Below are 23,652 nucleotides of genomic sequence, written 5' to 3' on the forward strand. Positions count from 1 at the left end.
GAACCAGATATTCAGAATAAGAGTTGAAACGGTTCAAACATGCAGTGTTTGGTTGTATAATGAGGCTTATTAGACCTGGATTTTTGTTCTCTAACACGGCTGTAAATCCTCCAAAAGCTCTGCTGAACACCAGAGTCAACATTTAAACACTCCAACAGGACTTTCAGGTCACGTTTGGAGAGAAAACAGGCCGTTTCTCTGCAGGAGAGACACATTACAGGTGTAGTATGTGACAGAGTTTCAGTGTCTGAGTTGACGTGAGTGAAGCAGCAGAGTGATGCGAGTGTTACCTGGTAATAGTAGCGCAGCACCCAGCAGAGACCCTCCACGTACGACCGCACCACCTTCTTCCTGAACTCCTCATCCATCACGTCCACATCAAACTTGGTCTTGTAGTATCTCTGCTTCCAGCCCTCCTCCCACAGCCTGCAGCACACAGTACATGTAGAAAGATGTTACACTTACAGATACAAACTGGTGAAAAGATGCATCCTGCACTAGTTTATTAATCCCATATACAACATTAACTAATGTTTACACTATTAAACTAAACTAGAAAATTTCCTCTGGGGAAATTTTGAAAGGGCCACGGGGGCTACTGCCGGTGTGTGTACACTATGATGAGATTCTTCAGAGATTTCAAACTATGCTCTTTAACCTCAAAATGTGTGTGTGTGTGTGTGTGTGTGTGTGTGTGTGTGTGTGTGTGTGTGTGTGTGTGTGTGTGTGTGTGTGTGTGTGTGTGTGTGTGTGTGTGTGAAACGTGTATCTGGAGGAGTGTGCGCACTTACGCGCACATTTGTGTGTGTGTGTGTAGCGAAAATCGCATAAAGTTACGCGCGTGCGTGTGTGTGTGTGAGTGCGTGTGTGTGTTTGAAGCATGTGTATGCATGTGTGAGGAGTGTGCGTGCTTACGCGCATGTGTGTGTGCTTCTAACTGTAATCAGAGCAAAGATCAAAGGCAATCACAGCAAAGCAATCAACAGAATTAACTGCCAAATGTCGAATGTCCCGGAACACTGACAGCAGCCAGAGGTGGACAGACTGGAATTTCTGGCCTCGAACAGAAAGCATTTTTGGCAAAACCATAATACCTATCATTGATCCGACTTCACTTTGAGCGTCCTGAGTTCTTCCTGAACGTCTACATATGTTTCTTTTTAAGAAAAATAGCTTTGTTAGAGCGATCTAAAAAAAACTGTTCCATCTCCCTTTTTTCAGAAATCGACCTGTTTTTAATATGGGAGCCAATGAGGCTGTTGGTGGTGTTGGTGGATCATCTGTGCGTCCTACGCCCAAACTATAACTCTGACAGCTTTACCAGAGGATTGTGAGGGAGAAGACTAATTTTCCTACGTTTCTATGTATAAATTATTTCTGTAGAGTTGAATTTGTGGCCTGGAGCGCAGTTTTCAAATTTAGTTTTTGACAGTTTTTTCTCTCCCTCTACACTCTGGCGATGATGTCACACACTGTGACACGAACATTCCGTGCAATACACACCCATTATAATCTCAGAATTTCTCCAAAAATGATCATGGTCATTGAACAGGGATTGATAAAAAACTATATGACCTATCGAAACGCAAATTAATACACCGATACACAAGAAATATGTTTAAAAATATTATTTTAACACAAAACAATGAATTGTGCCTCATTATGGCTATATTGTTCATTCATATAAAAGTGAAATATATTTAGTTTAATAAAGTATGTCCTTATAATCTTCACAGACAGGCTTCATGAGAATCACCCATAAACTGTCGATTTTCTGTGTCTTTTTGTTCCCCATCACTTCTATTATTTGTGCCCTTGAAATGTAAAATGTATTGCACCATTAAACACGAGTATAAGTGACAACTGGAGGAGACAATCGCATGTTTATTGTGCAAATGTACCTAAATGATACATTTGCTTGTTAAAATGCTGCCCTGTACATCTATAGGCTGCAGGAGAAACCTGCATTAACTTCCTCCCGCTGCTGGAACAGTTTAATGGCTTTGACTTCTTGGTAGATTTGGGCCGGCAAAGCCGTTCTGCACACATAATCAAGGCCGCGCGAGCATCTGTGTGTTGGATCCTCGGAACGGCCCGCGGGGAGCGCCGGCTCCTGAGAGGAAAGCCTCCATGAATACCAATTTAGCCCGATGGATTTAGCAGCTTTGAACGAGTGCGTCACAGAGGAATTTACTCCAATATTCCTGCTTTCCATATTAATCACGTGCAGAGGGACGTGGGAGCTGCTCAGCAGAGAGGTGAGAGGGTGTGTGTGTGTGTGTGTGTGTGTGTGTGTGTGTGTGTGTGTGTGTGTGTGTGATAATTGTATGTGGGTGATTGTCATGAAGCCAGTCTAAGTTCTGTCTGTGAAGATTATAAGGACATACTTTATTAAACTGAATATATTTCACTTTTATATGAATGGACAATATAGCCAAAATGAGGCACATCAGTTTTTAATTTCAACTTAATTCATAATTTTAACAGCTGCTGGTACAACAAACCTGAACTCGCAGACTGAACTGTCAGTGTTTGAGGTGCTTTGTGGGTAATTTTTTTTCCAAAAAAGATGAAGGTGTGGAATAAGAATGATATATTCCGTTCTGCTAAATCAATAAAAGAGTACTCTTTTTTTTTTTTTTTTAGATTATTTTTTTGGCATTTTGTTGCTTTATTGATAGTGAGAGATAGAAAGGGGGTGATAGAGGGGAAGACATGCGGCAAAGGGAGCTCAGGCCGGATTCGAACCCGGCTCCGCCGCAGCACACGGCATACATGGTTAGCGCTCTACCGGTGTGAGCCACCGGGACGCCCCAAAAAGAGTACTCTTTTAAAAGTGCTGAGAGTAATTCAGGCCTTTGTGTGTGAATACACTTCTACCTGATTCATCACCAAGAAGCAGGCTTAAATGTAACTTCCACAGGCTGCAGTGTATAAATCTAAACACCAGATGTGTCACATGGTTTACCTGACGTTGTCTTCAGGCTCCGGCTCGCTGTCGCTGTCTTCAGCTTTCCTCTTCACCCCCCTGTTGTCTGCGCTGCCGCTGGGCCCTGCAGACGGCTGAGACACAATCAACAAAACAGTAAATATACACATCAGAAACCAAATGAATCTTTCACACAGCTTTCTGTTGCTTTTTTGCCCTTTCAGAGGCTGTAGTGGGCTCAGTTTAAACACTAGTGTAGATACAGGTATCATATGAAACTAGAAGACCTACAAAAAATTGGTAAAATTTTAGCGAGGGCAAAACTGACTCAAATTTGACTATTTTTTAACCACTCAAGAATTCATTAAAATGGTTAAAAAAGTAAAATAAATTTTAAAAAACTCCAAAATACCACTTTAAGACACCAACATCTAGAGGAACAGCATCAGAAAATCCATGCTGCGATTTGGTTTCAAGAACTTTTGATGTTTGAGATTTATGCAGAATTTCATTTTCAGCAATTGTATGGCGAGCACTTGTGGTGTGTAAACTGCTGAGAAATCATTTTTACCACTTGATAATTGATAAAAAAAAATAGTCAAAAATCCCTTCAAAATATTGCATTCAGACCCCAAGATCTTGAGGGAACAGCAGAGAAAAATCCATGCTGTGATTTAGTTTAAAAAACAGTTTGTCATCATTTAGTAGATTTGTGTATTTTGTGCGATTGTATGTTGTGTTGCCTGCTGATAAAGCCCCTTATTGTCACTATATTGTCACTATAGTGTGTCAGCCATCCATCCTCTGAATGCTCCAGGTCTCTAGTCTGGATGCTCCAGGTCTCTAGTCTGGATGCTCCAGGTCTCTAGTCTGAATGCTCCAGGTCTCTAGTCTGGATGCTCCAGCTCTCTAGTCTGAATGCTCCAGGTCTCTAGTCTGAATGCTCCAGGTCTCTAGTCTGGATGCTCCAGGTCTCTAGTCTGAATGCTCCAGGTCTCTAGTTTGTGGTTGTAAAGTTTCATGAGGCTGTGATTATCCTAGAGGTCACAGCAGCTCATTTTATACACTGAGCTCAAGTTTCACTCACTAACATCATCACACATGAAGAACATTGGGCTCATTGAATCCACAAGAGTCTCAGCTTTACACTCAGACCCCATTTATGCAGCTCACAGACTGTTTAGGGACCCCAGGATGCACAAAGATTCACATACAAGAGGACACAATAACACATTTTAAGGGATGGTTTCTGTCCCAAACTGCATGTTATCAGCATAAAGTGGGCATGTCTGTAAAGAGGAGACTCGTAGAACTCGTTTTATTTCAGATATTTGGAAGTCAGAAGTCAAGGGACCCCTTTGGGGACTAATATCTCACATGAAGAACATTGGGCTCATTGCATCCACAAGAGTCTCAGATTTCCAGTCAGACCCGATTTTTGCAGCTCACAGACTGTTTAGGGAGTGTGTACAAATATTTATATGCATGGAATCAGCATAAAGTGGGCATGTCTGTAAAGAGGAGACTCGTGGGTACCCATAGAACCCATTTTCATTCACATGTCTTGATGTTTAAGGTCAAGGGACGGCTTAAAAAAATGACCATTTGGCCTCATTGAATCCACAAGAGTCTCAGCTTTCCAGTCAGACCCGATTTATGCAGCTCACAGACTGTTTGGGGAGTGAGTACAAATATTCAAATCCACCATTTTTAGCACATTTATATGCATGGAATCAGCATGAAATGTAAAGAGGAGACTCTTGGGTATCCATAGAACCAATTTTCATTCAGATATCTCGAGGTCAGAGGTCAAGGGGACTTGCTTTGAAAACGGGCATGCCAGTTTCACCCTCACAGAAATGTAACTTTCTGTTTGGCATCAACAGATATGTGAGGTCTTTTTAGTTTAATATCTCTCAGTATCTTCGCTGCAGTGTTAACACCGAGCCTTTTACAGCCTCTGAAAGGGAGAAAGTTGGCCAAGGACACGGGGGATCTTCAAGGAGTTGAAGAAGTTAAACACATAATAGAGAATGCATTACAACATGCTGTAAAGAAACATTAAACTGCCACAGATTCAAGATCAAAGGGACAATTTTACACTATGCTACCTCTGTTTTTGACAGCGATGTACATAATAAAGACAACGAGAGGATTATAAAATCAGATGAACCCTGCCCTGCTGTCAGGCTGTTTATATATATCTGTGTGTGTGTGTGTGTTTTATGTTTGAAGGAAGAGGACGGAGAGAAAGAAATGTATAAATCACTACCGCATCTACTTAGCCTTCCTTTTTTCCTGAAGCCTTTGTGCTCGTCTCATTCATGTGCTAATGTATGTTCAGCTATTGTTGGTCGATATATTAAAAGCGGAACACGGGCAGAGAATTTTTTACAGCTTAAGAGAAGCGTTAAATGGAAACATGACCGTGAATTGAAGCGCGAGACGTCGACCACAATCCAACTTCAAATATACATGAAAAGTGACAGCTTTTGAAAATGACTGACGTTAACCACTTTCCAAGGACTACATTTACATAGTTCGCTTAAGAAGAGTTTAGATTCTGTTTGCAGGGTTGTCACAATAACACAATTATTATTTTTATATGTTATCCTGCCTAAATACCTCTATACCAGGGGTCTCAAACCCGTGGCCCGTGTCTATTTTTGGTAATATTGTTTCTTTTAAAAAAAAATATTGAGTCTTTAATATTTTTTGGGCTTTTTAAAATTATTTTGTGTCTTTTTTTGTATTTCTGTGTCTTTTATCTGTAATTTTGCGCCTTTTTAAAATAATTGTGTGTCTTTTTTTAGTAATTTTGTGTCTTTTTTTTTTAATTTTGTGTCTTTTTTTTGTAATTCTGTGTCTTTTTTTGGTCATTTTATATCTTATTTAAGCAATATAGTTTTTTCTGTTTTTTTGTCTCTTTTAGGTCATTTTGTGTCTTTTTGGTCATTTTGTGTCTTTTTAAAGTAATTTAGGTTTTTTTTGTCATGTTGTGTCTTTTTTTGGTCATTTTGATACTGCCTCCAGCGGCCCCCAGGTAATTTGAGATTGAGACTCCTGCTCTATACGGACACTGAAACGACACCACAAACACCTGGAACACTTGGAAAAGCAAGTATAAATAGATGACAGTACATAAAAAATAATGTTTTTTTAGTATTTAAAAATACATGGCGATGTATTTATTAAAACTGTACATGTGTGCAATACACTGATGTTCCCTGTTAAGTTTTTGTGATTTATTTGCTTGTTAACTCTATTTTCTCAACCTGATGACACTAGGGGAGAAACAGCGCCCCCACCACTGCACCAGTAACCATTCAGGCTGAAAGTGGAACTGCAGGGTGATTGTAACTTACATTGCCACCGTTCCTAATCGAAGCCTTCAGAGACTGAGCTGCATCCTGGAGAAGAAAGGAAATAATTCTAGTCTTCATTTAAACATTATGTTTTAGGGTTTAAAAAGGAGATCAGTAACTTGCTCAGCTCGCTAAGAATATTCAGGCTATACAAGAGATCATTTTCAGGGACATTTATCAAGATATGAGCGATCAATGGTGAATAAATGACTTTAACCCTTAATAGGGCACTCATTGAAATACTTGCAAATTCCAAATTTCAACCCTAGAGAATATTGGAGGATATTACATACAGCCAGAATGTGTAAAAAAAAAAAAAAAACATACGGACCCAGGGAGGAGTAATGTTTACAAAATTAAAGTGGCAAATCGAGAAAAAAATGTGCAGATTTATGAGATTTAAAGTGGTGAATCTGCGAGAAAAAAGTTGCTTTTTTTCCCCACTTTCTTCTCGTAAATCTGCTACTTTTTTTCGCGCAGATTTGCCACTTTAATCTAATAAATTTGCAACTCTAAATATTACAAATCCATGTAGTTCTACGACCTCACAGAGAGACATGGGGGCCCCATTTTGATATCCACTGAAGTTACCAAATAAAGTTCTTCGCCCGATAAAAGGTTAAACTCTACGTCACATAATTAAAATGAAGCTTTTATAGACCTGTAAGAATGACAACAGAATAAAAACTCTTCTTCCCTTTTGGATTTTTTGAGCAAAAACCACCAGAAACTGTTTAATTTCCCTGCCGTACCTTGTTGTGCTGCATCCTCATGTCGTAGGCCTGGTGCCGGGCGTTCTGGACGGCCTCGGGCCGGTCTCTTCTCCCCAGGGCCTGAGGGGCGAACTGGCCCGTGGTCATGTAGGCGGGACCTCGCTGCTCCGCCTGTAATAACGGAGAGAGGAGTTAGGAAGAGGAACGTCAGCCTCGACACCGAGACAAGCCGGTCCAATGCTCCAAGAGAAGGACACGAGAGGCTTGGGAATAAAGAAGAACCATCAGCACCTGGATCTTTATTACCTTTAGCTGGGTGATTCTCATGAACCAAAGTATCATTCCCAAGAAAAGGTTAATACAGGGGTCTCAAACTCAAATTACCTGGGGGCTGCTGGAGGTAGTATCAAAATGATAAAAAAAAGACACAAAATTACACAAAAAAAAAAGAAAAGAAAATGACCAAAAAATACACAGAATTACCAAAAAAGACACAAAATTATTTAAAAAAAAAGACACAAAATGACCCATAAAGACACAAATTACGAAAAAAAACACACAAAATTACCAAAAAAAGACAAAATTACCAAAAAAGACACAAATTATTAAAAAAAAAAGACACAAAGTTACCAAAAAAGACACAAAATTATGGAAAAAAAAACACAAAATTACCAAAAAAAGACACAAAATTACCAAAAAAGACAAATTACTAAAAAAAGACACAAAACGACAGAAAAAAACTAAATTAATTAAAAAAAGACAAAATGACCAAAAAAACCCACTAATTACCAAAAAAAGACACAAAATTACCAAAAAGACTAAATTACTAAAAAAAAGACATATTACCAAAAAAGACACAAAATTATTTTAAAAAGACAGAAATGTATTAAAAAAGACAAAATTATTTTAAAAACGATGTTAAATTATTTTAAAAAAAAAAAGACAAAATAACAACAAAAAAAAAGACACAAAATTCCCCCAAAAAGTCATTAAAGGGACCTTCCACACACAACACGGTAAAGTGCCATTCATATAAACTCACATTAAACTTTCATATCAAGGTGGGGGCCACAAAATATCATCATGAGGGCCACAATTGGTTTTCCATGACCGTGTGAAGTCTTGTTCATACAGTTTCATCAGGTAAGATTTTGTCACTACTATGAAAAGAAAACAGCTCCAGCATCCTCCAGCTGCTCTACTCACCTTCATCCGCTTTTTTTTCTCTTTCATTCTTCTCTTGAAGCCCTCCTGAAACAAACAAAGCACAAGCAAGATCATTTCCCTCAGATTTACTGTTTTCATCTTGTTTTTAGACTAAACACCTTTTTTGCAGTGAACACATCTCAGCCCATAATTTAAAAGAACTGATGCAACTATAAAACCTTATAAATACTGTTGGGTTTTTTTTCTTAGAGCCAAAAGTTGAATGCTGTTGAATTGCTGTGTGAGGTTGCAGAGATCTTACGTCGTCCTCTTTGCGTTTCTTGAAGATGTTGTCCTCGGCGACGCCCACCGCCTGCATGATCAGCTCCACCCGCTCCAGGTTCACGTATCCGTTCTGGGTCAGGTAACCCTGCAGAGAGACACGGGGGACGGTTACACCACAGAACTACAGGGGACTTTAACACACGGGTCAAAAACTCACGGCCCAATCTTGTTTTAGTAATTTTGTGTCTATTTTTAAATAATTGTGTCTTTTTTTTGTCATTTTGTGTGTGTTTTTGGTAATTTTGTGTGTCTTTAAAAAAAATAATTTTGTGTCTTTTTTTTGGTAATTCTGCGTCTTTTGGGTCATTTTGTGTTTTTTTTGGTAATTCTGTGTCATTTTAAAATAATTTTGTGTCTTTTTTTAGTCATTTTGTGTCTTTTTTTAAAATAATTGTGTCTTTTTTGGTAATTCTGTGTGTGTATTTTTAATAATTTGGTGTCTTTTTTAAATAATTTGGTGTCTTTTTAAAATAATTTGGTGTCTTTTGGCAATTCTGCATCGTTTGGGTCATTTTGTGTCTTTTTAATAATTGTGTCTTTTTTGGTAATTCTGTGATTTTTTTTGGTCATTATGTGTCTTTTTTGTCATTGTGTCTTTATTAAGTAATTTAGTGTTTGTTCAGTCATTTTGTGTCTTTTTTGTCATTTTGTGTCTTTTTTGTCATTTTGTCCCTTTTTTGTCATTTTGTGTCTTTTTTTAAGTAATTTAGTGTTTTTCAGTCTTTTTTGTAATTTTGTGTCTATTTTTAGTAATTTTGTGTCTTTTTTTGGTCATCTTGATACTGCCTCCAGCGGCCCCCAGGTAATCTGAGTTTGAGACCCCTGTTTTAAAAGAATAAAAACTGTTGCAGATACTTACTCCAGTTTTGTGCACGACGTCTTTGTAGATGCCGACCAGACGATCTATGGCTCCCTCTCTGGAAGACATGAAAACAAACACCGGTGAACATTTAAAGCCAATAAACTGACACCAAACATGATTTATCTGGATCAGCTGCAGGACGTTTGGCTTCCCTCTCAGCCTCTCTGGCAGGTAACCAACAAACATCCACAGCTCTATTTTATCCTTGTACAAATAATAAAAGACCACAGAAACATAGTGAAACAGAATAATAGATGTGTGAACTTGTTGTAGAGGTCAAAGTGAAGTGACGGCAGGATTACCATCACTGTGAAAGTGAGTAAGAAAGGAAACACCTGCAGCATCTACAGCAGCACAATGCAACCGTCCTGCAATTAACCCGGGTTTTGTGAAGCTCCAAGAAAGCACAAGTCTCAAGAAACTGGGGAATAATTGAGTCTGCAGGCAGCACTGAAAAGATCCTGCAACTGCACAAGAATATTTATGACACCTGAGTACCTCAAGGTCTGGAATTTAGTTAAAGGAAAGCCGTTTTAAAGAGCTTTTAATAGACACACAGATGCAACTGCTAACACTTTTTTTTGGAAATTGAAACCAGCTTTCAGCTAAAGGCTTCCCACATATTTTCATGATTTAAAAACTTTTCAAGGACACATTATATGAAATTTCGAGTCGATTCAAATGGAAAATATTGTGTTAAAATAAGTATCACAATCAGTTAGAATATCATAGAAAAGTTTATTTATGGGTCAGTGACAAAAAAGGGTTGGCAAGATGTATGTAAAATGGTGTAACCATAAAAAATGATAAATATGAAATACTTATTCCACCTACATTGTATTTAAGTGGACTTAAACATAATTATTTCATTTTAAAAAACATCAAATGCCTTTTTGTTTTTAGTATTTCTACATTTACACATTTTTTCAAATTAGATTTTGCAAATCTGAGCTAGGCGGCAACCTCCGAGGCAAACCAGGAAGTGCCTTAAGTTGCATTATACCAAAAATTCCAGCAGGGGGCGCTGATGGTGGCTGCAAAAGCATTTGGGTCCATTAATTTCAATACAAAATTAGAAAACTTCTCACTTGATTTATTACCTCAGAAATGTTTTTCAGGACAACACTATGGTCTCAATCACTGGTAAAAAAATCTTCTTCAAGACAATTTGATGTTAATAGTGTAAATAATGGCCCCATTTAGAAGAAAATAGAAGATAAAGAATCGTATGATTTGGGGCGGGGCTACCTTTGATTGACAGGTCACTACCAAGGCGAGCCGTCATCAGGAGAGAAGCAGAACAATGCGTATCCACGGCAACATGTCAATAAAGTTATATATAACGTTATATAGATATAAAAAAGGACGTTTAGCGGTTTGGTCTCATAACTTTGACCCTTTCACTGTATTTTCACTTAATGACAGTTTATTTGAATGTTTTGTTCATTAAATGTCTTGTTCAGAGTTTGGTTGGACTAACAGACACTCCAAGGAGTCGCTGCTCATTTTTCTGAGGTCAGTAACAAACATTTAGTTTTTGTTTTTTGCCAAAACTAACATCCCAGTTAATGCTAACACGAGTCAGTCAGGTGGAGGTGTTGCTCACAGTCCAGATATGGTCTGCTCCCCTCAAGGCTTCCAACGGGCCACAAACAAACAGGTGACGTTACCATGACTACGTCCATTATTTATATCCAGTCTATGATCTGAGCACATAAAAAAACCAGGAGTCGTGAGGCTCACCTGATCTCTAAGGACGGCAGGTGCGGCAGGAAGTCGTTTCCAACAAAGAAGCACATGAAGACCCAGTCGTCCACGCTCCTCTCAAAGTCGAAGGGGAACGGCAGGCTGGCCATGGTCAGCTCTCTGGCCAGGTACTGGACACACGGAGGGACAAGTATTGAGTCATATAGATGGACATACTTTTCAGAGGCAACATTTACATATTAAACATACTTTTTAAAACTGGTCTTTTGTAATATTCACATTTATTTGAGGCACTAGATTTTAAGTCTTCATTAAATGTAAGCCATAATCATTATAATTTGAAGAAATTAAGACGTGAAATGTTTCATTCTGTGTGTAATGGATCTATATATAATGTGCTGAATTGAACTACTGACAGAAATAAACTTTTCTATGATATTCTAATTTATTGAGATGCACCTGTACATTGTGCATGATATCAAGAAAGGCAAACAAATACTGCATCACCTTTGTATACAAAATTACCAAAAAAGTATTAGTTGAATGGTAATTAGATGAGTCACGTAAATATTCAGTGTGATGGACATTAAACTTACTTTAGTGCCACTTTGCCAGAAGAAAAGCACTTCTGTGATTTATTCCTGAGAAAGTTAATATATATATAATTACCTCTCGCAGCACACACAGTCTGATGAATATGAACTCCTGCTCAGATGTCGGCATCGTGTCCGCAAACTCATCGTGCTGAAAGGAGAAAAACAGAGTTTAAGAGTCGTTTTGTGCCACATTTCTAGACATAGTTTGTTTTATTTTATAAATAATAACGTTAATAAAAGATGTAAAGTTAGAAGATAAACCAGGATGTTCATGGTCTGACTTTAATTTAACTCCTCCAGCATTATAATATGGGAGGTGATCCACATTTTTATTTTACAGAAATGTACCATTTGTAATATTTCTCTGTTTAAATAAAAATAAGGAATCAAAAAACATCTGACATTTGGTTTGTTTGTCTTTGCAGCTGAATTACATAACAAAATGTGTAATTTCTACCCTTGTTTTGGTTTTTAAATAGAATAGAATAATTAAAAAAAAACACATCCAGCCACATCCATCCATTCTTGTCCGCTTATGCGGGGCCGGGTCGCAGGGGCAGCAGGCTAAGCAGGGCATTCCAGCCACAGTGATTACAAAATCTACCAATCATGTGTCACATTTCCTTCATACCGTATTTCCTCAAATAGTAGCCGGGGCTTCTATTAATAAAAAATCAGTTTGGGACCCGGCTAATAATAGGGGCAGGCTAAGAAAATTAGAGCAGCTCTGACCGGCACTTTTTAGAGTGTTTTACACTGAGCATTGTAGCCAGTTACCCGGATGTCAGCCATATTGGAAGTACTCGGATGCAAACAAACAATGAACAGCACGCTGAATGTTCATTTTAAGCAGGATTTAAAATGTCTAAACTACTAAAAGCCCAGAAGAACGTGAGTAAACATATTTACCTACAGTACTAACTTGTGAGGCCAAACTTCAACATACAGGTGTTGTGTTGAAATATGTTGGCCTTGTAGAGAGAACTGTTTGGGGTTAATGCCGGCTTTTATTTACTAAAAATTGTTTTTACACCCGGTCACTAAATGAGGCCAGTCATTAATAGGGGAAATACGGTATTAGACTTCTCTATACATGAAGAGACTCACCTGTCCCTGCTTCTCTCTGGCCGTCCCCTGACAGTCTTTGATCTCGTGGCCGACCTGTCCACAGAGGGCGCAGGGGCGGGGCTTGTTGGGCTTGAACTCCTCCCTGATGATGGTGAAGTTTGGCTCGTGGGTGGCGAGGCCCAGCATGATCAGGTCGGCTGGTTACCGGGGGCAACACAGACAGAAAAAAGGTGATATTATTAGTCACAAAGACAGAGTTTAGACAGAGACAAATAAACAAGCTCTCTTCTGACTGATCTTGAGCAAACAAATACTTTTGCAGAACTTTGGGCCAACAGATAAAATTATGACAGTGAAATTGAAGCACATCTTGATGCTGTGAATGTCTGCAAATACAATAAGGAACATGCAAACAACAAACTGAGGATGCTAATCAACCCTTTATCGGGCGAAGAACCGTATTTGGTAACTTCAGCGGATATTGAAAATAAAAAAATAAAAATATTTCGAGAAAAAAGTTGCAAATTTACTAGATTAAAGTGGCAAATCTGCTTGAAAAAAAGATTTACGGGGAAAAAAGCCACTTTTTTCTTGCAGATTCACCACTTTAAATCTCATAAATCTGCGAATTTTTTCTTTTTTTTTTTTGCCACTTTAATCTCGTAGATTTATTTCGTGGGTGGCGAGGCCCAGCATGATCAGGTCAGCTGGTCACCGGGGGCAACCCAGACAGAAAAAAGGTGTTATTATTAGTCACAAAGACAGAGTTTAGACAGAAACAAATAAACAAGCTCTCTTCTGACTGATAACATTTATTTCCTCCGACAGCTCGGCGTCTCTGTTTGTTTCTCAGTAAGATTAAACAACCACAGGACAACTTTTCATAAAAGTTTGGATGCAAATCACAAATTACTAACTTGGCCTTAGTGGATCTGTGTCTCCTGGGCTCTTTTTGTTTTATTATTAAAGAACTCTTTCATTTGTTTTACATCTCAGACTGGAGTTTGGAGGCTTACCATCAGCTCCACACAGGCAGTGGTGTGTGTTGGGGTCGTGGTTGGGTTGAGCTGGAAAAGTGAAATCACAAACACGAGTCAACTAAATGTTTCACAGTTCAAAAAGCTTTTAAAAACCCACATGTACAGACTGGCATTAGTGCAATTATTCTAATGTTTTTACACATATTTAAAAAAAATTTCAAGTACAGCAATCCGAAAATTAAAAGGTACATTACAATCCAATCTAAAATTATAATAATAATAATAAAATAAATAGAAAAAAATATATAGGGAAAATTAAAATTAAAATAAAAATCGACCAGGCGAGGAACTTAGATCTCTATAAAACTCTTACAGGACATGAGAGACCATGTTCAAGAAATTCAAATAAAAATATTGATTACATCAATTCCTTGATCTTATCTGTTTGCCTGCTAGAATAGTATCAGCTCCAGCACTGTGCATTCTTGCCACTGAAAGCTCCATATTTATTATGTCAATGCATGTGTTAATCCAAACATATTTTAATTTTTGTTTCTATTATTTTATCTAATGCTTGTTCACCGTTTTGATGATGTTTTCTTATTTTGTTTTAACTGTTTTATTGCCTCAATGATATTGTATTTTGTAAAGCACCTTGTAACCCTGGTTCTTAAAGGGGCTATATAAATAAATAAATAAATAAATAAAATACGTTTGTCTACAAAGGTTCCTAACTATGTGTTGTGTTCATTAGTCCACATATTTCTGTCAGCATGACGTTCAACAACATATTCATCTTTATGGATTTGAAAATGCTTCTTTTTCTATAATTTATGACATTATACAGTCATGGGAAAAAACATTATACCACCCTTGTTTTCTTCAATTTCTTGTTCATTTTAATCCATGGTTTTCTCTTTTAATTATTTTGGTTATTACCAATAAAACCATGTTAAATGTCTAGATAACAGCTCTTAAATTAAACTCTTATCAGCTATTTTTGTTGTTATTATTATATTTGTCCAAACAAATGTACCTTTAGTTGTACCAGGCATTAAAATGAACAAGAAATTGAAGAAAACAAGGGTGGTCTTATTATTTTTTCCATGACTGTAACTGTGTTTAACTGCACAATATACAACTTATTTTTTATTCTCTCTTCTAACCATTATTGTGCTGTTTCCATAGAGGAACATGCCTTGTTTATGGCAGAGAATAATGAGGCTACAGTGAGAAAAATGTTCCAAAAGAAAGACAGTTTGGTTAAAGCATCAGTTATCATCAGTACCTCTCTGCCTCCTGATGTAGTCCATAATCTTGTGTTCACCTTCACCGGGAACACTGGCATCAGACAGGAAGACCTGGATTAATAAAACAAAACACCGGAAGATTAATGACGGTCTACACCAGGGGTCTCAAACTGAAATAACCTGGGGGCCGCTGGAGGCAGTATCAAAATGACCAAAAGAAGACACAAAATGACAAAAAAGGCGCAAAATTACAAAAAAAAAAAAAAAGACAAAATCACAGAAAAAAAACAAATTACTTATAAAAGAAACAAAATGACCAAAAAATACACACAATTACCAAATAAGACACAAAATTATTAGAAAAAGACACAATTATTTAAAAAAGGCACAAAATTATTAGAAAAAGACACAATTATTTAAAAAAGACACAAAATTATTAGAAAAAGACACAATTATTTAAAAAAGACACAAAATTATTTAAAAAAGACAATTTAAAAAAGACAAAATTATTTAAAAAGACAAAATTATTAGAAAAAGACACAATTATTTAAAAAGACAAAATTATTAGAAAAAGACACAATTATTTAAAAAAGACACAAAATTATTTAAAAAAGACAATTATTTAAAAAAGACAAAATTATTAAAAAAGACAAAATTATTTAAAAAAGACAAAATTATTAAAAAAGACAAAATTATTTAAAAAGACAAATTAAAAAAGACAATTATTTAAAAAAGACAAAATTATTAAAAAAAGACACAAAATTATTTTAAAAAGACACACAATTACTGAAACAAGACACAAAATGACCAACAACAAAAAAGACACAAAATTACCAAAAAAAGTAATTAAAGGGACCTTCCACACACAAAATATTGTCACGAGGGCCGCAATTGGTCCGCGGGCCGCGAGTTTGAGACCCATGTGTTAAACAGTCCATGTCAACAACCAACCAGGGTGCAACACATCAACACGAAAAAAACAAAAAAACTAATTATTGTAACTTTGTTTCCCTGATGAATCCATCGACTGTTTTGTCTCTAAAATGTGAAAACCTGAACCTCTGTTTGTGTCTGTTGGAGAGTTGAACTCACCGTGATGTTCTGCCAGCCCGGGTCGTTGCTGAGGCGCTCTGCCACGTAGTAACGCAGACACTGAGCCAGGTTGTCCATGAACTCTGTTCCCTGGAGAACAGGAACAGGTCAAATCATTAAACTCTGCTGTTACATTAAAAACAAACATTTATTTACACTTGGGAAAACATGCACCTTTTTTTTTTTTTAAGTGTACCATGTTGGCATTACATAAACAAACAATACATTTAGAATAAAAACATCAATAATCATGACTTAAAATAGGCAGTTTGCATATGTAAAAAGATGAATTACTTACTGGTGTGATACAGTTGCTGTCGAATCTCTCTTTAATCTCCTCAGGTGGAAGATAACCTCCTGCAGAGGAAACAAGGGATGTTACACTGAACATGAAGAGAAACATTATCACAGAAATGTAAAGTTTAGATTAGATTTGACTTTATTAATCCCACAGCAGGGAAATTTCTTTGTTACAGCCGCAAAATTTTCACACAATTTTAAAGATAAAGATAAAAAATAAACAATCTAAGAAAAGACATTTAACAATATACTATATACAACTTAGTGCAAATTAAGTGGAGTGTTAAACATCCAGAGAAAAACGTCACTTCAACTGTAAATTAAGGACTTAGAGACTGAGTCACCAGATTAATCATAATTAATTAATTAAAATTGATTGACATGAACTGACATGTTCAAGGCTATTTCGGGTAATATAACAGCACAAAGAGATTCAAAGCCATCCGTACAATTATTATAATATTATTTTTTCCCTGTTTAAATGTTTTTTGAGGAGTTTTCCCCGGCCGATGGGAGTCTAAGGACAGATGGAGTCGTTCCAGGTACAGTCTGTGAAGCCCTTTGAGGCAATTCTGTGATTTTGGGCGATATAAATAAAACTGACTTGACTTTACTGGTGCAGACTGGACGCTGAGGGGTTAACATCTCCTGCTCTGACTGCAGCTTGGAGAGACTGCTGCAGGAGGACTGGGCCGCTTGTGAGTGCTTTGGAACGGTGCCTGCTACTCGTTAAGAGGAGTAACGAGTCTCCAAAAGTCTCCAATAACACCAGAAAAAGTTGCTGGATTTGTCGCTAGTCGCAAGGGGTCTGAATAGTTGCTACATATAGTGACAAAGAGTCTCTAGACCAGGGGTCTCAAACTCAAATTACCTGGGGGCCGCTGGAGGCAGGATCAAAATGACCAAAAAAAGACACAAAATTACAAACAAAAAAAAAAGACACAAAATGACCAAAAGACAGAATTATTTTTTTTTTTAAATTACAAAAAAAGACAAAATTACCAAAAAAGAAAAAATATTTTTTAAAAAGACACAGAATTACGAAAAAGACACAAAATGACAGAAAAAAACAACCTAAATTACTAAAAAGACACAAAATGACCAAAAAGTTGCAAAATTACAAAAAAAAGACACAAAATGACCAAAAAGTGACAAAATTACAACAACAAAAAAAGACACAAAATTACTGAAAAATCACTAAATTACTTTAAAAGGACACAAAATAACAAAAAAAAAGACACAGAATTACCAAAAAAATACACAAAATTATTTAAAAAAAGACACAAAATTACTTAAAAAAAATAAGTAATTAAAGGGACCTTCCACACACAACACGGTAAAGTGCCATTCATATAAAACTCACATTAAACTTTCATATCAAGGTGGGGGCCACAAAATATCATCACGAGGGCCGCAATTGGCCTGCGAGTTTGAGACCCCTGCTCTAGAGGGTCTGAATAGTCGCTAAATATAGAGACAAAGTCGCGACCAAGTCATCAGATTAATCATAATTAATTAAAATTTAAAAAATAAACTGACATGTTCCAGACTATTTTGGGTAATATCACAGAACAAAGAGATTTAAAACCGTCGAGTTTGCAAAAAAACCTCTCAGACAGCACAAAAATTAGTCACACACACACACACACCTCTCTGGATGACCTCCTCCCTGATGCGACTCTTCTCCTCGGCCAGCTCGACTCCTTCTTTGGAGGCACGAAACCGTCGAGAGCGCTGCTGGTTCATCTTGGCTCGAGGGGCCTGATGGAGGCAAACACCGTGTTATTAATACTGTACAGGAGCCGATTCTCTATATATAAATAATAATATAATAACTTTATTTATATAGCACCTTTTAAACACAGCAGTTTACAAAATGCTTCAACAGAGAGCAGTTAATCACAAGGAGAATGATGCCATGAGGCTAAAAACAATTCTTACATTTAACCCATTTAAGGCGGGAAAGCATTATCGCATTTCTACCATTAAAACCTGTTGGGCGCTGTTGTGTTATTCTACCATTAAAGCCGGGAAAGAGGATACGTCGTTTTGTAGTTTTTGTAGTTTTTTTCCACCTATTTTCGGTCTCTTGGCCAATGAAATGCATCAGAGTACATGTGGGAGTGTCACAATGCATCATGGGACTTTTCCAGAACTTTGAAATCATCACCAAGAAAAGACACAAAATGACCAAAAAAAGACACAAAAAGACACAAAATGACCAAAGAAAGACACAAAATGACTGAAAAAGACACAAAATGACAAAAAAATGACATAAAATGACTTAAAAAAGACACAAAATTACTAAAAAAAAGTCACAATAGACACAAAATGACCAAAAAAAGACACAAAATTACCAGAAAGACACAAAAATACACAAAATGACAAAAAAAGACACAAAATGACAAAAAAAAACAAATTCATTTTAAAAAAGACACAAAATGACAAAAAACCCAAAATGAATTTGAAAAAAAGACACAAAATGACTAAATGTGGGAGTGTCGCAATGCATCATGGGACTTTTCTAGAACTGAAATCGTGGTGGAAGACGACTATAGTGGAGGGAGCTCAGATATAACAGCTATAAGCTCTCAAATACTTTTTGAATTTCATTTCTATCTGCTACAGAGGCTGAAAAATCTATTATTTAGTAGGAAGAGTTGACACTTCTGTTGAATTTACAGAAAAACTTCAGGTTTTAGGGGCTTATTTTAAAATCGCCAATCAGAGGTTTTACAGGCATTTTAGGCCAAAATGGGTTAAAGAAAAACAATAAGAGAGAGCAGGAACAATCACAGATACACAGAAAATAAAAGGGGTAAAAAAGTAAAAAGTGAAGAAGTAAAAGGAGTGCTAAGACAGAAAGCATTACATAAAAGCAGGTCTATAAAAGTGAGTTTTCAGAAGTGATTTAAAGGAAGTTATTGACTCTATAAACATAGTTTGAGTTTCTGCAGGTTTTCCTCACCACTCCGTCGATGGCCATGTAGAGAACTCTCCTGGGCCGCACGATGTTGAACAGGCGGTCGATGTATTCGAAGATGGCGACCATCATCTCGTCTTCGTTTTTGGGAGCGGGTCTGTGGAGAGCAGAGGTCAGAGAGTGAAGAGGGATCACTGCCGTTTAAATGTTTTTAATCCTCTGGGGTCTTTGATTTGTTTGACGTTCTTTAGTCACGTAAAACCAAAGAAATGATCCTTTATTATTTTCTCTTATTAGGTTATTAAGTTTACTGATATACTGTATGTTTTATGTGGTATTTATGTTTGATGTTTGTTTGTGTCTAGTTTAGTTTTAATGTTATTTAAAGTGTTAAAGTTCTTATTTATTATTGTTGTTTTATTTATTTATTTAGGTTGGTTTTGTGATTTTGTTTTGTTCTTCTTCCTTTTTTTTTTCTTACTGTGTTTGTCCATTGGTGATTTATGTTGTGTTTTGTTTCAATTAATAAGAAAAAAAGAAATGGTTTTAATTTGATAGTACAAAATGCTGTTGAGTTTTTTTGTCATACCAGAAAGAAAGAGATCAAACTGAACTTTGACTAAATCAGAAAGTCTTAAAAGAGAGGAGGTCCTACTTGTCTTCTGGATGTGTACAAGGGTGAATGATCCCATTCATGTCCAGGTACAAATTGTCGAATTCCACCTCGTTGGGGTTGGGCTTGGCCGTATCGACAGGAACACGCACTCCGTTACATTCTTTCCCCTGTGAAGATAAAAAAGAAAAGGACAAACATTTTACTTTCTTCTGAAGACATGATCACGTTTTTACAAATTGTTTGGTCGAGGCCTAAACAGCTGACAGACTCATTATACACACACACACGGCAGGAGCTGAAAAAGGCTCTTCTCCCTTTGAATATCAATGTTATAGTTGCAGGAGGGTTGTCACCATACTAAAATGTTCAACTGGATACCGATACTCAGAAAAATACTCGATACTCGATACCATTTTCGATACCACAAGGATAAAAACAAAGACCCTAAAATTTAACAGAAATATTTCTATTAACAAGAAAAATGCAACATGTAAAAATGAACAGAACCACAGGTTAAATATTTATGATAAAAAAACAGTTGTGCATATAGAAACTGCAACTATGATAACAAGCTTCAGGTCTGAGGTAGTGCAAGAAATAAATAAATAAATACAATAAACAATAAGGAGGCTGTATGCTGTGCACGGGGAGGGGTATCGATACTTTTGAAAATGAGTATCGTATCCGGACACAACGTTTTAGTATCGATACTTTTTGAGTATCGATACTTCTGACAACCCTAGTTGCAGGATATTGTGTTATTATTTATGATGGCATTAGGTGATTACAGACAATATTTCAGTTAATATTTTCTAAGAAAAGAATGGCTGTCTTAACATCGTTCAGTGATGGAAGAAGAATTCAGATTCTTTACTTTACTGTCCGATAGATAAAAAAGTTCTGCATCCAAAACCTAAGTAGCAAGCTGCATTAAAAGCAGTGGTGGAAGAAGTATTCAGATCCTTTACTTGAGTAAAAGTACTAATAACATACTGTGAAATGACTAGACTACAGTAAAAGTCCTGCATTAAATACATACTTAAAAGTACAAAAGTATCAGCATCAAAATGTACTTAAAAGTATCAAGTAAATCAATATCAAGTAAAAGTACTCGTTATGTAGAATGGCCCCACTCAGATTGTTTTACATATTCTAAATATGTGTAATAAAAATACAAGACTCACATTCAGCTTAATTAAAGTAATGCGTCCACCAGTTATATCGTTCCTTCATAACGGCTACAGTTTAAATGCCATGTTGGTATATATATATATATATATTTTGCCATGATCAACATTTGGAACCAAAAAGAAACAAAAAAAAACATAAATGTGATCTTGTGATTGTGTTTGATCCTGTCATCAACTCTGGTTTTTATTCTAGTGAGACTCTATTTTATTTGTGTCTTGTGTGTTTAGCCTAACAATATTGTGTCTTTTTGTGCATTTTTTTAGTCATTTTGTGTCTTTGTAAGTCATTTTGTGTCTTTTGCCATTCTGTGTCTTTTTTGTAGTAATTTTATGCCTTTTTTTAGTCATTTTGTGTCTTTTTTAGTCCTTTAGTCCAACATAAAATGTGATTTTGAATCTTTTTTTTTTTACTTTCAAAACACTATCATGCTTAATAAAGACTTTTAAATGTTGCAAATGTGACCAAAGGTGTCAAATCTAACATATAAGAGGGTTCCATCCAGTTCTATCATTTTATACTAAATATATTTGAGCTTGTCTCCAGTTTTACTTGGTATATCATCAACAAACATTTTGTGTCTTTTTTGGTCATTTTGTGTCTTCTTTTTAGTCATTTTGTCTTTTTTGGTCATTTTGTGTCTTTTTTTTGTCATTTTGTGTCTTTTTTTTTTGTCATTTTGTGTCTTTTTTTTGTCATTTTGTGTCTTTTTGTTAGTCATTTTGTGTCTTTTTTTTGTCATTTTGTGTCTTTTTGTTAGTCATTTTGTGTCTTTTTTTTGTCATTTTGTGTCTTTTTTTTGTCATTTTGTGTCTTTTTTTTGTCATTTTGTGTCTTTTTTTAGTCATTTTGTGTCTTTTTTTTGTCATTTTGTTTCTTTTTTTTTGTCATTTTGTGTCTTTTTTGTTAGTCATTTTGTGTCTTTTTTTAGTCATTTTGTGTCTTTTTTTAGTCATTTTGTGTCTTTTTTTTAGTCATTTTGTGTCTTTTTTTTAGTCATTTTGTGTCTTTTTTTTGTCAGTTTGTGTCTTTTTTTTAGTCATTTTGTGTCTTTTTTTTGTCATTTTGTGTCTTTTTTTAGTCATTTTGTGTCTTTTATGGGGCATTTTGTGTCTTTTTTTAGCCCTTTAATCCAACTTAAAATGTGATTTTGAATCTTTTATTTACTATCTAAACACTATCATGCTCAATAAAGAATGAGAACACCGTTCCTCCATAACGGCTACAGTTTAATAACGGTTATGTGACAAAATAATCCTTATTTGGTCATTTCAGTTGACGGTTTGAAGTTCAGAATAAACAAGCGCGCATTTTTGTTTACAAGGTTCCTCGGCTTGTTGGTGACGTACACAAACATTCAAGCAACAACAAACACATCGACGACGAGGAGTGAACGTCTATAAAGATAAACAACCGACTACAAACAGTAAATAATATGTATTTCTAACTATATAACAGGTTAAAATCCCCCCGGTACCGTTCCGTATAAACGGCCTCTTACCTTCTCCTCCACACAATGCACAATGATTGACGCGTATTTGCGGCTAAGCCAGCGGAAGAACGCCGGGACTCCCATCTCCGGTGGTCAAACGCTTCTCGGTCAGCTTACAAAAAAATGTGAACTCGTAGGAAAACAGTTAAAATAGTTGATTTAAAACACAAGACTTGTTGTAAATGAGTCCAACGCTTCGGCTACATGCTGTTTGCCATGGTGGTTAGCTAGTGCTTCCGGTTCAACTCGGCCTTTTCCGGATATTTCCGGAGAGCGACTTGTGCCCACAGCGACACCAGCGGCCACAAGCGGTACTGCAACGATGTTTTTATTCTCAGTGGGGGGAGAAGTTTTTCTCTACTTAACCCTCTAAGGTCTGGGCATATTTTCCCTTTATATAGGGTTAGGGTTAGGGTTAGGGCTATTATATATATTTAGATAAAAATGAAAAACCATGAAATAAAAGCAAAAAACAGGGTGCATAAATATAATATAAGATAAAATAAGTTAACGTATATCAAATAAAATGACCAAGGAGGAATAATTTGGCAAAATATCAAACTAAACATTCATATAAAAGACATTTGTGAAATGTTTTAAGTCACAGTGTGAGTGCTCATAATGAACAAGTGAACTTTAAATTGCTGGATTTAAAAAAAATGAAGTTTGATTTGACACATCCCCACATGGAAGCACAGCATAAATCAGTGATTAACGCTCTGGGGTCTGAGCCTATTTGCTCTTTATAAACCACATAATATTTACTATACTCATGTTTGGTATTTGGTATTCATCAGCACAACTTCAACATGATCTGACAGTTATTTTTTCACTTTAAACCTCTGAAGTCCAGGAGATTTTGGTTCAAATTTGTCAACTTTCTCTGCATTAATTTCTGTCTCTGTTTATCATCTTTCAGTCTGTCCTTACAGCACATGCATGGCTCCTTTTTCTCCACACAAACTTGGCTATCAGTCCGATATTTTCATTTGTATTTTAATTAGCAAAGTATAAAGCTGCCAGGAACCCAAAATACAAACAAAAGACACAGGTTTCTATGGAAATGTACCATTTTTCTTT

General features: G+C 36.3%; 1 protein-coding gene across 2 annotated transcripts in view; it reads right to left on the reverse strand.

Annotated features, from left to right (window-relative positions):
• The window catches only part of xrn2 (5'-3' exoribonuclease 2), a 74,445-nt gene extending 51,623 nt beyond the window's left edge, over positions 1-22,822 (reverse strand). The window contains exons 1-18 of one of the 2 annotated variants that reach the window (XM_059355934.1): positions 22,582-22,822; positions 19,932-20,059; positions 19,322-19,433; positions 18,003-18,114; positions 16,352-16,410; positions 16,054-16,143; positions 15,000-15,072; positions 13,748-13,798; positions 12,771-12,928; positions 11,737-11,811; positions 11,104-11,237; positions 9,358-9,415; positions 8,476-8,583; positions 8,214-8,258; positions 7,047-7,178; positions 6,295-6,339; positions 2,969-3,063; positions 291-426 (exon numbers count right to left, since the gene is read on the reverse strand). In XM_059355934.1, coding sequence (XP_059211917.1) covers positions 291-426; positions 2,969-3,063; positions 6,295-6,339; positions 7,047-7,178; positions 8,214-8,258; positions 8,476-8,583; positions 9,358-9,415; positions 11,104-11,237; positions 11,737-11,811; positions 12,771-12,928; positions 13,748-13,798; positions 15,000-15,072; positions 16,054-16,143; positions 16,352-16,410; positions 18,003-18,114; positions 19,322-19,433; positions 19,932-20,059; positions 22,582-22,656 — 1,686 coding nt within the window. In that variant the 5' untranslated portion in view covers positions 22,657-22,822. The remainder of the gene's footprint in view (positions 1-290; positions 427-2,968; positions 3,064-6,294; positions 6,340-7,046; positions 7,179-8,213; positions 8,259-8,475; positions 8,584-9,357; positions 9,416-11,103; positions 11,238-11,736; positions 11,812-12,770; positions 12,929-13,747; positions 13,799-14,999; positions 15,073-16,053; positions 16,144-16,351; positions 16,411-18,002; positions 18,115-19,321; positions 19,434-19,931; positions 20,060-22,581) is intronic. The other variant, XM_059355935.1, reaches the window with a different exon arrangement.
• Positions 22,823-23,652: the final 830 nt, after the last annotated feature.

This window comes from Centropristis striata, chromosome 18, assembly GCF_030273125.1.
Source record: "Centropristis striata isolate RG_2023a ecotype Rhode Island chromosome 18, C.striata_1.0, whole genome shotgun sequence".
Classification (NCBI taxonomy): domain Eukaryota; kingdom Metazoa; phylum Chordata; class Actinopteri; order Perciformes; family Serranidae; genus Centropristis; species Centropristis striata.